Below are 13,475 nucleotides of genomic sequence, written 5' to 3'. Positions count from 1 at the left end.
GAGGGAGGGAGGCAGGGAGAGAGGGAGGGAGGGAAGGAGGGAGGGAGGGAGGGAAGGAGAGAAGCAAGGAGAGGAGGGAGGGAGGGAAAGAGGGAGGGAGGCAGGGAGAGAGGGAGGATAAAGAAGGAAGAACAAGGGCAGAGGGAAGAAGGAAGAAGAAAGGAAGGAAAGGAGGGAAAGAGTGGGGTGGGACTCTGTCAGGGCCTGTGACCATACTGCAGCCCCGTCTGCCACCTTGGAGCTTACATTGTGCACTCCTGGAACGCAAAGCTGACCATCTCCTAGTCCACCTCAGACATTCCTTACTTCACTTCCCAAGGCCTTCCAAGACATCGGTCCTCCCAGAGCAGTTCAACCCCCAGGAACTGCCCCTGCTGCCGAACCTTAACACCACTAGGTGTTGCTACCCACTTGCGACCTCAGACAAGTCCCAAGTGAGCCCCAAACCATGTCTCGACCCAAGCCATCTGTTGTCCTTTCCTTGATCAGCTCTCAGGTGACCCTGGATGTCTGTCAGCCTCCATGATGGCTCTGAGCTCCACTAACGGTGCTGTGACTCTCTCATCAGTCCCCCTTTCTGACCCAGGAAAAGAATCTGTAGCCACAGCCCCCACTCCAGGCCTTGCCTGTTCCAGGATGACATCTGCATCTGCCCTTTGCCTGCAAAGCTCCCGGGACCTTGACCTTGGCCTGGTCTTGTCCCCAAAACTCAGCAGTCCTTTACTCTCCACCCCTTCTCACCTGCGGTCCCCTGACACCTGTACCACCTCCCATCTGAGATCTAATAATTCTCCACAAAAACATGATCCCGTAAACCAAAAGGCCATCGGAGCGGAAACTCACCGGTAAATGCCCAAGGAGAGGCGTGATACTGTCAGAGACATAGATGATGCTGCCGTCTGTTGTCACTGCGATAATGAAGCCATCTAATGCCTGTGGAAAATGCAACATTTGAAAGCTCCTTAGCGATACTTTTATGGAGGAGCATGTCACTGAAGCAGCGGACACCATTTGATGACACTGGCTTTGTTTTATAATCCTCAGAATATTTCCATGAATAACCTCACGGCACTTCTTGGCCTTCCACGGAGGATAGCTTCTCACAGAGAATGTGTCTGGCCCAGGAAAAGCGTTTGCAAAAGCACTACAGGCTCAGTGAAAAATGTGACCTAGTGGCATGATAAAATAACATTTAGCCATGGAAATTCCCTAAGTAGGTTTAATGATAAGCACATTATTAGCCTGATTCAGAAATACCACCACTGCCGTTAAAAAACATCAGCCATAGTTTATGGTTCCCATCTCCCTACCCCTGCCATCACTTTGAGTTCAATGGTAAACATTTGCCCTGATAAAGATATCAGACCTAATAGATGCATTAAAAACAGAAAGCGTGCCTGCTGACCAAGGTAGGCCTCTGCTCACATTCGCTGCCACAGAGAAAGGCCCACTTTGGGACTGTTTGTAAAGAACATTCACGTTATTCTACAGGGCTGGGTGGTTGTGAGGATTGCGTAACTGAACCGGATCCAGAAGCATTTCAGAATCTCTGAAAAATGCATGCATTTGAAAGTCTCTACTGAGTGCCCACTCTATGCTGGGAACACTGTTCTGGGTGCTTGTGATGTAACAGGTTGAAGGTGGGCAATGCTTTCTCATAAAGCCAACACTGTAGCTATTTCTTTTTTATTTTGAGACGGAGTCTCACTGTTGCCTAGGCTGGAGTGCAGTGGTGTGATCTCAGCTCACTGCAGCCTCCGCCTCCCAGGTTCCAGCAATTCTCCTGCCTCAGCCTCCTGAGTAGTTGAGATTACAGGTGCATGCCACCATGCCTGCTAATTTTTTTATTCTTAGTAGAGACAGGGTTTCACCATGTTGGCCAGTATGGTTTCGAACTTCTGACCTCAAGTGATCCACCTGCTTCACCCTCCCAAAGTGCTGGGACCCAGGATAATGTGCCTAGAATACAGTAGGCACTCAGTAGAGACTTTCAAATGGATTAATTTTTCAGACATTCTGAAATGCTTATGGATCCGGTTGAGTTACGCAACCCCCACACCCACCCAGCCTTGTAGAATAATGTGAATGTTCTTTACAAACAGTCCCAAAGTGGTGCCCAACCACTTTTGGTGGTTTTAGATTATTTATTGAGATTTATTTTTGTGTGGATGCTTGTAATGCTTTCATAAGATGTATCTGAAAGCTGGTTTCTAAAATAAAGACCACATAATTCAGCAGAGAATAGGATCACGGTGGGAACTGGCTGCCTAGGGTGTGCCAGTGATGGGGAGGAGATTAGAAATGAAGCCTACCTCATCAGAAAGCAAGTCTTTAAGGAAACAGTAGCTCAAGTAGACTTTCACTGGAAACCTGTCACTGTCGATTCACTGACTTTTTCTTTGAAAGACTATCTTCCCAAAATCTGGAAATTTTTCTGCTTTGCAAAAAAAGTGAAATATGTGCTTAGAAAGCTCTGGAAACATGTTGCATGCACTCAACTAGATGGTCACATGATGTCTGAGAATCTTCATGGACAAAAGGGTGTTCATTCTTTCACATTAGGAGGGTGTGGCTAAAGTGCTTGGCAGTGGGAACCTGAAAGAGGCCACTGGCGGTGTGTGAAGGGCACCTTTATACCATGCCAAAATGGGAAAGAGTTTTCACTAGGAAAATTAACACTAGACTCATTTATTATTTTACACTGACATCTGGCAGGATTTAACTAAAAAACAGATTCAAGTACATTTCTTAAATGGACCTCATCCTCTTGGATGACATCAATGGTTCTCAGCTGGGGGCAATTTTGGTAACGTCTGGAGGCATTTTTGGTTGTCACCACCGAAGTGGATGGTGCTGGCATCTGGTGCTGCAAAACGTCCTGTAATACACAGGACAGCCCCCACGATGAAGAACTACCAGGTCCAAAATGTCCATGGTGAAAAGCTGAGAAACACTGGGTAAGATTTATGAGTTATGGTGAAAGAAGAACATCCCAGTAATTTTTCTTTTCCAAGTATTTTTCTGAAAAATGTTTAAAGTCATCTTTGCAGCCCTCCAGGAGGTGAATTTTTTTAAGGGGTAAGGGCACTGTTGACGACATCAGCGAGACTTTTCTGGTAAAAAGCAGATTGGAAGGCTGGGAAAAGCAAGAGCAGTACAAATGGTCTTGCGCAGTGGGCCCATGTCCCTTCTGAATATCTAAAGCAAGTGGGTGTTAAAAAGCTGAAGGTATTTATAGACGGAAGATAACTTTCATCAGCTCATTGGCATTTCCATCAACTCTATGAGAACTGCACTGAGTCACTGCTTTAAGAAAGCTTGCTATGGTTTTGGAAGTCCCATCAGTAGCATCTGAAAGTGATTCAACAGAAAGTGACCGCAAAGCGCTGTGACCCTATCCATGAAAGAGTGATTTTGACTGGGGTGTTTCTAAAGTGCCATAATGGCCCAGAATTTTATACCTGCCACACACTAGAGGGAAATGAAACCTCCCCTTTCTACTAATTCCTGAATCTGATGGAACATTTCTTGTGTTCTCTGGGACAACCTCTGGGCTAAGAGATTGCTTTTCTGATTAAAATTCAGAAATTCCACAAGCTCCCTAATCCCTGGTCCACAAGCACTTTGTCTCCTTTTGAGCGCAATTGTTCCAATGCTGGTAGCCACGGTCTTTGCCAGCTGACACTTTACCAGCTTGGCTGGTCTGCAGCCAGGTCAGTTTTGTTTTTTCAAACTTCACAGCTATGTGAGTCCTCCTGGAGTCTGGTTTTGTGCCTTTTTGAGAGAAGAGGGAAGACGGGAGTCATGTCTGGAGGCCATCAGCAGTTCCCTACGGATATGATGGGTTCTCTCCTGGGCTCTGTACTCATTTCAAAAAGAGAACATCCTGGCCACTAAGACACGGCACCTGGATTCTTTATAGTCTCTGAAATGGCTCTGAAAAAAGCAGAGGGATGTGCAGCTGGAGAGGAACCCGTGCTATGGGGAGGTTGCACTGGACAAAGATGACATCACCCCGGGAACTCCCCAATTCCCCCAACCACCGCTGGGGCAAAGGCCATCAGGAAGAGATGCTGGAAGGCTCCAGTCACTCAGCACTAGGTCTGTGTCTATTGAAGAGCAACAGGTTGGAAGAGAAACCTAACACAGTCAGGGTCAAAAGTACTAGTTGGTGGACTTCCCAGACCACTTACAGCTGCCATTCACTCAGAAGGACTGCTGGTTGTGCAGGCTTAATTTCAGATCCAACTCATTCATTTAACGTGATTTCCTTTCCATCAGCTTCTAGGAGTCTATCCCAGGAGCAAGGGAAAGTGCATAAAGACTATACGAATATAAAATCTTCCTTGTCTAGAAATTTCAGTCTCCTGAATCTCAGTCCTGCCTTATAGCCCTGAAATTTATTCATTTTAACTTTACAAAAGCCCTATTTCCTTAAGTACTTTTGGTAGCTTTGAAACTCACTGGGAAAAAGGGCTGTGCTACAGGCTCTTAAAAAAAGGCTGCTGCTATAGGGTTATGTGTTTTAACTACTTTTCCATAAGAATTAAAAGATAAATCAATTTATGTAAATTAGCATAATGATACATTAATTCAACATTTCACAAGCTGCTTTAAATTTAACATACTTAAAAATGCATTGCTTCTGCAGAAAGTTCTGTATTTTCTTTAAATATAGTTCACATGTAGATTTAAGTATCTTTCGTCTTATGCAAATGTTCATTAATGCGTTTACATTTCATAATATTTGGACATCTTCATTCTGGCATTTTCTTACTCCAGTACTTTCTGTTTTCTGCAAGTTAATCTATGTAAATTGAAGTTTACATCAGTCTTATATAGGCACATAAGATATGAGAGAGAAAGATTTAGCCCCAGAAGCCACTCTCCAGACACCCTGCCAGGAACCACTGGTCACTGCCAGCACCTAACTTCCTGTTGCTGAGCTCATCTGTCCCAGTTCGCCTCCTTTTGGTTGAGGACATGAACATGCCATGCCTGGAGCTTTCTCTGCCCCACTGCTGTATCCATATACTCTGAAACTTCTCTCCAGGTAAGAAGTCACAGCACCTTGCCAGTTGTTTCTGTAGAGGCTTATGCTCATCTGTACTGAGGAGTTTCGCTCATATACAAATATATGATGTTGAGGAAGGGCACTTGTTCAGATCAGCCAGGTTTTCACAGATATGGCCCTCTACGTGAGTACGGGCTCCCAAGCCAGAGGGAGGAACATGAGCATCTCACTCAGCACAGAAAGGGCGTGAGCTGGATGGGGAGCCATGGGGTCCCTGTGGCTGATATCCGTAGGCCATGTGGATGTCATATGAGTTCAAGTTCAAAGCATATCTTTAAAAGACAGTTTTAAATTTTAAAACATGTTTCTGCTGAGGGAAAAAACATACAATCATAGCAGTCTAAAGAGGAGACTCTCTGAGCCAAATGACAGTGCAAGCTGTTTCATCTTCCCTCTGTCCTCTCTCTACCTACCTTGAACCCACCCTTCCTGGCTCCCTAGCTAGGTGTCCTCTGGTTGTGGCACCATGAAGGAGCTCGTCCTGTGGTCAGTGCAGTGAAAGCACAGGACCACATTCAATTCTGGGATTCTTGCTGACCTAGCCCATAGGCGATGGCAGGCAGAGAGCCTCAGGGTGGCTATCTGTTTCAAAGCCAAGTCTTCCCAGAATCAAGAACAGTAGTTTCCTATGGGCAAAGGGGCTTATCTGCAACAAGTAGCTACATTTTAATTGGCAACTGTGTAAGCTATTTTGAAAGTGCATTTCACCTCCAACATCAGCTGGGTGAATTCTTCATTACTGAGGAATGAAGGCTTCCAGTCTTGCTGAATGTCACAGATTTCCGTTTGTGCAGAGACTTCTAAAAAAGAGACACAAATAAGTCTTTATATTCAATGGCACCTAGAAATTGGAATTAACAAATGAAGCACATGTTACTTCTATGTAATTTTGTGTAAACTTCTGTGTAGTTTAATTTAAGAAGCCAGTATAAGGAAATATGTTACCCTGATTTCCAAGGACTGGGAGCTTTGGATGTCATAGGCTCTTGATGTTCTCACCTCCCTTAATGAGGCTTTAGGGAGGAGCATCCCCCACCTTCTCTATGGTTGTGGTGCCTGCCCTTGCGGGTGGTACCATGCCCCTGAATGTCTACATGACGAACTCCATCATCAACAGTTGGAATTAGGTAGTTGCCACCTATGAAGACAACAGGAACAAAGACTGGGATGGTGGGACATTTTCATAAGTAGCTTCTTCATGGTCCAGGTGAAGCAAAACACTTCAGAGACCTGGGATTTTCAAAATTCCAGAAGCATCTTCGGCTTGTGGAAAATAACCCACTGTGTTATACAGAATGAACCATATTTTTCAGCACTTCTGTTACTGAAGTATAGTGTGCTATACAAATACATAAAATATATTCCTCTCAAAGCTCTTTAGGGTTAATCTATAGTTTATCCATTTCATGTAACTGCCCTGTTCTGAAGACATTAATTATGTGCATTTGTAAATTCAAATAGTCATTGGCCTATAAGGGGCTGTTTAAATATTTTAGTTCTTCTGCATTTTTAAAGAATGTTTTGTTCTATTATTAAATTATTTCTGAATTACAGGTAGCTCAAATGCAATATCAAATACGTTTGTTTTTCCTTCAGGTTATCCTCCATCTTAAACCAACATTTTGCTCCATTTCATGTGGAAAGAGATTTCTTTAAGTATTATTTTCTTGGTGCTAGGAAAAATGTAAGATCATAAGACTCATATCTCAGATAATAAAACTAACCTGTTTAACAACTTCCTGGAGAATGCAAATGGTCCAGGCAGATAATCCATCAACTTTAAGCCAGGAGAAAGATTTCAAGGCTCTCTCCTTTGTGCCTGTGTTTTTGATAATCTCTCTTACATGGAGCACGAGGAATGCATTCTGCCATTGAATGAATGAATCTGAGTGAATGCAGCAGCTACTCATGAACAAAGGATGTAAAGAGCTGAGTTATGCATGTGACCCTGTAAACCTTCACTTGTTCCAAAACCCAGTGTTCCTGGCAGTGCTTGGCTCCACCAGGAAGGTTCCTTCCTTCGAGATGTCAGAAAGAACAAGTTGCTGCTCCTGTTATACAAAATTGGATTTTTGTCTTTGTGATTTTCAAGGGGCACAAAAGAGCTGCTACGAGCCTTTGGTGATTGAAAACTGGAAGAAACCCAGGAGAGGAATCTGTGCTGGTGGCTGGTCCGCCAACGACACTGAGAGGGCCCCTGAGGGAGGGCCCGGCTGTGGGGACAAGCCCAGTGCCGGGCGTCATAGGCACATGGTGATATGCAGCATGGGAAGCAGAGGCAGGTGCCACACACACATCTTGGCCGGAATCCATTCGGTGGTGCTGGCTGAGGCCAGGAAGAGAGACTGCAACTGGCAGTTCTTCAAACAAATGGTTGCCACAGTTTGACCACTTAGAAAGGAGAGGGACTGAGGATGTGCTACAGTATTAACACCATGAAAGCCTTTCCTCTTCTTCCTAATATGCACACGCATCTATAAGACTCTTTTGACCACTAGGATCAAACTGTAGATCAACTGTTTGTCTAGCAGAGTAGTCTTTATGGAAGCTGAAATTTCACTGAGGTAGAGATCCATTCAACTTAACAGTGAAGGAAAAATGAAAGACCCATTTCTTTTAACTGAGTGATTTTTAGATCATTCTGTATGACTGGGTATTTTGTTGACACTAGCATAATAATACTGAAAGCAGCCATCTCATTCACTTTGTATTTCAACAACTCAATTAGACTCCTTGGAAGTTAAGGTTCAGTTAATAGAATATTTAAAAAATACGTTAGATACAACGTCTCAAATAGAGAAAAAAAAATGTTCCCCTGGGAAATAAAATTCAGTGTTATGGTCAAAGTGGTTTCTAAATTTCAAGGGAAACAAAACCACCTGGGAGCCATTTTTGTAGGAAAACATTGTGATGAAGAGCCAATCCCCAAAATTCTACTCTGGTATCACGTGTAGCCACTTCCTGGAATGCTCAACTCTGGATTGCTCCTGGTATGTCTGAATAATAAGCAGTATTTCTTTGGGATGTATGTGGTCAAATAAAAGTCTGGAAAATGGAGCAGAAATACCACAGCTGTCCTGGGTAAATATTACCCTGTCGAATAGGGAAATTTCTCCTTGTTCTACAGCTCTACCCACCTTATCTTCCATCTATGAAGACAGACACATTGAAGAGGTGTGAATGAGGAATGGGATTTAATGTCAGGAGAAAATTTCATTAAGTCAGCTTGAGACTCACTCAGGAAGAAGATGATGTGTAGGCCAGCCTAACTCTGTAGAACTAACATTTAGGGCCGGGCACAGTGGCTCACACTTGTAATCCCAGCACTTTGGGAAGCCAAGGTGGTGGACTGCCTGAGGTCAGGAGTTTGAGACCAGCCTGGCCAACACTGGGAAACCCCTGTCTCTACTAAAAACACAGAATTAGCTGGGTGTGGTGGCTGGCACCTGTAATCCCAGCTACTTGGGAGGCTGAGGTAGGAGAATCACTTGAACCTGGGAGGAAGAGTTTGCAGTGAGCTGAAATTATGCCACTGCACTCCAGCCTGGGTAACAAGACCGAGGCTTCATATCAAAAATAAATAAATAAATAAATAAATAAAATAAAAACATTTAGATGGATGTGGATAAGAATGTCCAATTTGCCAGGCACAGTGGCTTCACGCCTGTAATCCCAGCACTTTGGGAGGCAGAGGCGGGTGGATCACGAAGTCAAGAGATCGAGACCATTCCGGTCAACATGGTGAAACCCCATCTGTACTAAAAATACAAAACATTAGCTGGGCGTGGTGGCACGTGCCTGTAATCCCAGCTACTCAGGAGGCTGAGGCAGGAGAATTGCCTGAACCCAGGAGGTGGAAGTTGCGGTGAGCCGAGATCACGCCATTGCACTCCAGCCTGGGTAACAAAAGTGAAACTCCGTGTCAAAAAAAAAAAAAAAAAAAAAGAATGTCCAATTTGTCCTGCTATTTACATACTTTAGGGATTTCTCTCTTATAATAGCTACTGTTACAAAATTTTGCTACAAAGAAACATGATCAGATTCCCATGTTGATTTGGATTACTTCAGAGAGAGTAAGTGTACAGTCCAGGATTAAAGTTTATTTCCCAGGCTGAGAAAATAATGCTGAAAGATTATTAGGGAAAGAGCCGAATAATTATAACTGCTTGGACCTAATCATCTTTTCTTACTTATCATGTGGTCCCTCTTTAGCATTAAGGCAGGAAGTATGTTGAAATTCATAGTTCTTAACCCTCACTGCACACCGGAATCACCTGGGGAGCTTTAAAAATGCTGATGCCTGGGCCTTCCCTAGCCATCTGCTGGTGAAAGGCTCTCCTCCCTCTACAACAAATAGCCCCGATTTGCAGTGTTTGCCCCTTTCTGTAAACACTCCTACCATGGCTGATCTCAAGCTACCAACTTCATGTCAACTGGCTTGCAAAACTCCTGAAAATTGAACAGTCTTTCCTGGCAAGCTGGTATACCATTGCGGTCCCACCCCTAGAGACTGTGTCATATTGGTCTGTTGGGGGGTTACCTGGTAACATGTATTTTTCAGAAGCTCTTCAGGTGATTCAAATTCACAGACAACGCTGAGAACCAGTAGTCTAAATGGACACACTCATGAACTGCTGTAGTGCAGCTGTGATATAAATATCCACAAGAGCCCTGAAGATCACCTCTTGTAAAGGAGCCATGGAGTATAGTGCTAAAAACTTGGGGTCTTGAGACAGGCTGCTGTCTGTTTAGAGTCTGCATTTTCCTGGCTGTCTGACCTGGATGAGGGAGTGACTTGACCTTGTGTACCTCATCTGTGCGATGGAACTAACTCAAAGTGCTGCCATAGGCTGGGTGAGGTGGCTGAGGCCTGTGATCCCAGCACTTTGGGAGGCCAAGGCGGGAGGATTACTTGAGGCCAGGAGTTTGAGACCAGTCTGGCCAAAGTGGCAAAATCCGGTCTCTACTAAAAATACAAAAATTAGCAGAGTGTGGTGGCACACGCCTGTAATCGCAGCTACTCGGGAAGCTAAGACAGGAAAATTGCTTGAACCTGGGAGGTGGAGGTGGCAGTGAGCCGAAATTCTACCACTGCACTCCAACATGGGTGACAGAGTGAGATTCTGTCTCCAAAAAAAAGTGCTGCCATGAAGAGGAGCTCTATGTAGAGGCGTTCTTGTACACAAAACCTTCAGAACACTGTCCAGCTCATAGCAAGCCCTGAGTCAATGCCAATGGCCAGTGTTCTCTGTTGTAGATACCTGCAGAGTCCATGTCCATTTGGATTGCAAGTAAAGGAAAGTGGTTGCTTCACTTTATGCTTTAGTCCAAGTTTTGGTCCAACAACTCTATTTCTCCAAAAAACATACCATGAATTCTCTGCTTTCTTTTGAATAGGAAATCACAGAGAGGAGTGAGATTCTGGCACGATCCTGGGTGTGTTTAAGCGGGTTGTGCAGAGTAGGCCTTCGTCTTATGAAGAAGTCGAGCTGAAGCAGGCTCTCCTGGCGTTTGGAGGCTGTATTTCTACTGACTGATCCTTTCCAGGGCCCAGATTTGACAATTCTGTAATTCCACAGTGGACAGAGCCCGGCATAAATGTCAGGCTGATGAACTTGATCCCAGCTGTCCTATTTAACAGCTGTCCTGCTTCTCAGTGGCACTGACCTAGTTTGAGTAATTTGTACAAAATATCTTGGCAATCAAACCAACCTGCTATTTCACTTGGCTAAATCATTATTTAGGAAATATAACCATTTTGATTAAATTATCAGGACAATCAAATACTGCAGTAACACTTCATTCCAATCCTGCTTGATTGGGCTTCCTTGACTTTTTTTTTTTTTTGAGACGGAGTTTCACTCATGTTACCCAGGCTGGAGTGCAATGGCGCGATCTCGGCTCACCGCAACCTCCGCCTCCTGGGTTCAGGCAATTCTCCTGCCTCAGCCTCCTGAGTAGCTGGGATTACAGGCACGCACCACCATGCCCAGCTAATTTCCCTGACTTTTAACAAAAGCAATTAACATGTTCTTTACTCTCTCCTGGGCAGCCGTGGGGAAAAAAATGAGGATATATCATTACTGTCATATTGTTAATAGGTATATATGATAATCAAATAAATAATAAAAGAATAAGAAGTGTAATAAAACTTTCTGATGTCCCAGCTGTGTCCTCTTTTATGAAATCGTCTTGTCTAGGAAAATGTTCAGTGGAAGAGGCACATCACTGCATGCACGGAAGACCTGTAATTATTTCCTCACTAATTCTGACATTTCTGACTTATTACGTATGGTGTCATGATTAAAGAAAAAATAATTCTGCTCTTCCTGCTTGCTAATAGGTTTTGAGCCCTCTTAACTATTCTTTGACTTTTTGTAACATCCTGGGTGACTGGCAGGGTAGGTGTAATCAGCGCTAACAGGTAAAAGGGTTTGCAGGAGAGGAAAAGGGAGAGAGAATGATTTGAGAAAGACCTGAGTTCAAGGATGGGTTCAAGTGGCACATGCAGGTGATCATGTGATGGAATACTATATACGAATGAAAGGGAGCTAGCAATAGCACTGGAAGAATGGGAGGAATCACATAAACATCATATGCTAATTCATGGTTCCATCTGAGTAAGTTCCCAACAGGCAAAACCAACCTATGGGGTTAGAAGTCAGCACAGAGGGTCCTTCTTTTGGGAAAGCAGAGGAAGACAGGAAGGGACTTCTATTTCTTGACTTGGGTCATTGGTTCCCTGGCTGTGTCTGCTTTGTGATAATTAATTCAACTGTACAGTTATAATTTATATATTCTCTGTATGTGTTACTTTTATAATGTATGACAAAGATAGAAAAAAATGGAGTGCCAGGATAACTGGAAATCTACATGCAAAAGGATGAATTTTCACTGCCTACCTTACGACATCTACAAAAATGAACATAAAATGGACCAAGTATCTATGCTTGACCTATAGTTTAAAATTATAAACCTCTTAGAAGAAAACAAAGATATCACTCTTCATTACTTTAGATCAGGCAATGGTTTCTTAGATAGAATGCCTCAAGCACAAGCAATCAAAATAAAAATATAAATTGGACATTAACTGATTAAACCTTAAAACCTCTGTGTGTCAAAGAATATCACCTGAAAAGTAAAAAGACAATCCACAGAATGGGGGAAGATATTTTCAAATTCTACACCAGTTAAGGGTCTAGTATCCAGAATGTGTGGAGGACTCTTATCACTCAAGAATAAAAAGATAAATAATTTAAAAATGGGCCATGGATTTGGACATTTCTCCAAAGAAGATATGCAAATGGCCAATAAGTACAGGAAAAGGTCATGAAAAGGAAAACATCATTAGTCATCAGGGAAATGCAAATCGAAGTCATATGAGACATCGCTTCATACTCACTAGGGAGATGATATTAATAATAGTCATAATAAAAAAAAATAACAAGTATTGGCAAGGATGTGGAGCAACTGGAACCCTCATACATTGCTGCTGGAATGTAACTTGGTACAAGCCACCTTGGAAAACAGTTTGGCACTTCCTCAAAAAGTTAAACACTACCATTTAATGCAGCAATTCCTCTCCTAGAAATACAAACAAGAGAAGTGAAAACATGTGTCAACTCAAAAATGTGTATATGAATGTTCACAGCAGCATCATTCTTAACATCTAAAAATTGCAAACAACCCAAATATCCAACAACTGATGAAAGGATAATCAAAATATGCTATTAATATTAACATATCCATACAATGGAATATTGTTGGTCCATAAAATGGAACAAAGTACTCGCACATGCTAAAACACAGATGCTAAGTGAAAGAAGCCAGATACAAAAGGCCACATATCGTATGATTCTATTTGTATAAAATGCCTACAATGGGGGAGTTCACAGAGACAGAAAATACATTAGTGCTTGCCAGGACCTGGAGGGAGGAGGAAGAATGAGAAATGATCACTAATGGATACAGGGTTTCTTTTTTGGCATGATGAAATTAGATAGTGGTGATGGTTACATCACCTCGTGAATATTCTAAAGGCCACTGCAGTCTATGCTTTAAAATGTTGAATTTTATGGTATGGAAATTATATCTCAATAAAAACACAATGAATGTGACATTAAGAAAATAAATTCTTTTCAGTGTATTTTTTCATGATGTAGCTCAAAAGACCAAAGAGTTTGGGGCAGTGGCAGAGAGGAAGGAAAAGGCCCACACAGTACGATCCCACAGGAAGGAAGTACTTGGCCACTGCGTCTGTTCGGCATTGAATAAAAGACACTTGCTCCAGGGAGTTTTGATCAAGACCTTTTCACTGTGAATGCCATGCTGCTTCGGCTAGGCGCTACCTGTGAGGTTGTTCTAGATTCTCTCGTCTGGCTTACAATGCAATTGAGAAGTG

At 43.1% G+C, this 13,475-nt stretch overlaps 1 protein-coding gene across 8 annotated transcripts in view; it reads right to left on the bottom strand.

Annotated features, from left to right (window-relative positions):
* The window catches only part of NPAS2 (neuronal PAS domain protein 2), a 172,074-nt gene that overhangs the window by 56,437 nt on the left and 102,162 nt on the right, over window positions 1-13,475 (bottom strand). For 5 of the 8 annotated variants that reach the window (XM_032255473.1, XM_032255472.1, XM_032255467.1 and 2 more), the window contains exons 4-5: window positions 5,783-5,874; window positions 844-933 (exon numbers count right to left, since the gene is read on the bottom strand). In XM_032255473.1, coding sequence (XP_032111364.1) covers window positions 844-933; window positions 5,783-5,874 — 182 coding nt within the window. Of the gene's footprint in view, window positions 1-843; window positions 934-5,782; window positions 5,875-6,019; window positions 6,213-13,475 lie in introns of all 8 variants that reach the window. The other 3 variants (XM_032255474.1, XM_032255470.1, XM_032255475.1) reach the window with 2 other exon arrangements.

Source organism: Sapajus apella, unplaced genomic scaffold, assembly GCF_009761245.1.
Source record: "Sapajus apella isolate SASKATOON/1434 unplaced genomic scaffold, GSC_monkey_1.0 scaffold89, whole genome shotgun sequence".
Taxonomy (NCBI): domain Eukaryota; kingdom Metazoa; phylum Chordata; class Mammalia; order Primates; family Cebidae; genus Sapajus; species Sapajus apella.
Note: the sequence above shows the minus strand (reverse complement) of the source record. Positions and strands in the feature narration are given on the sequence as shown.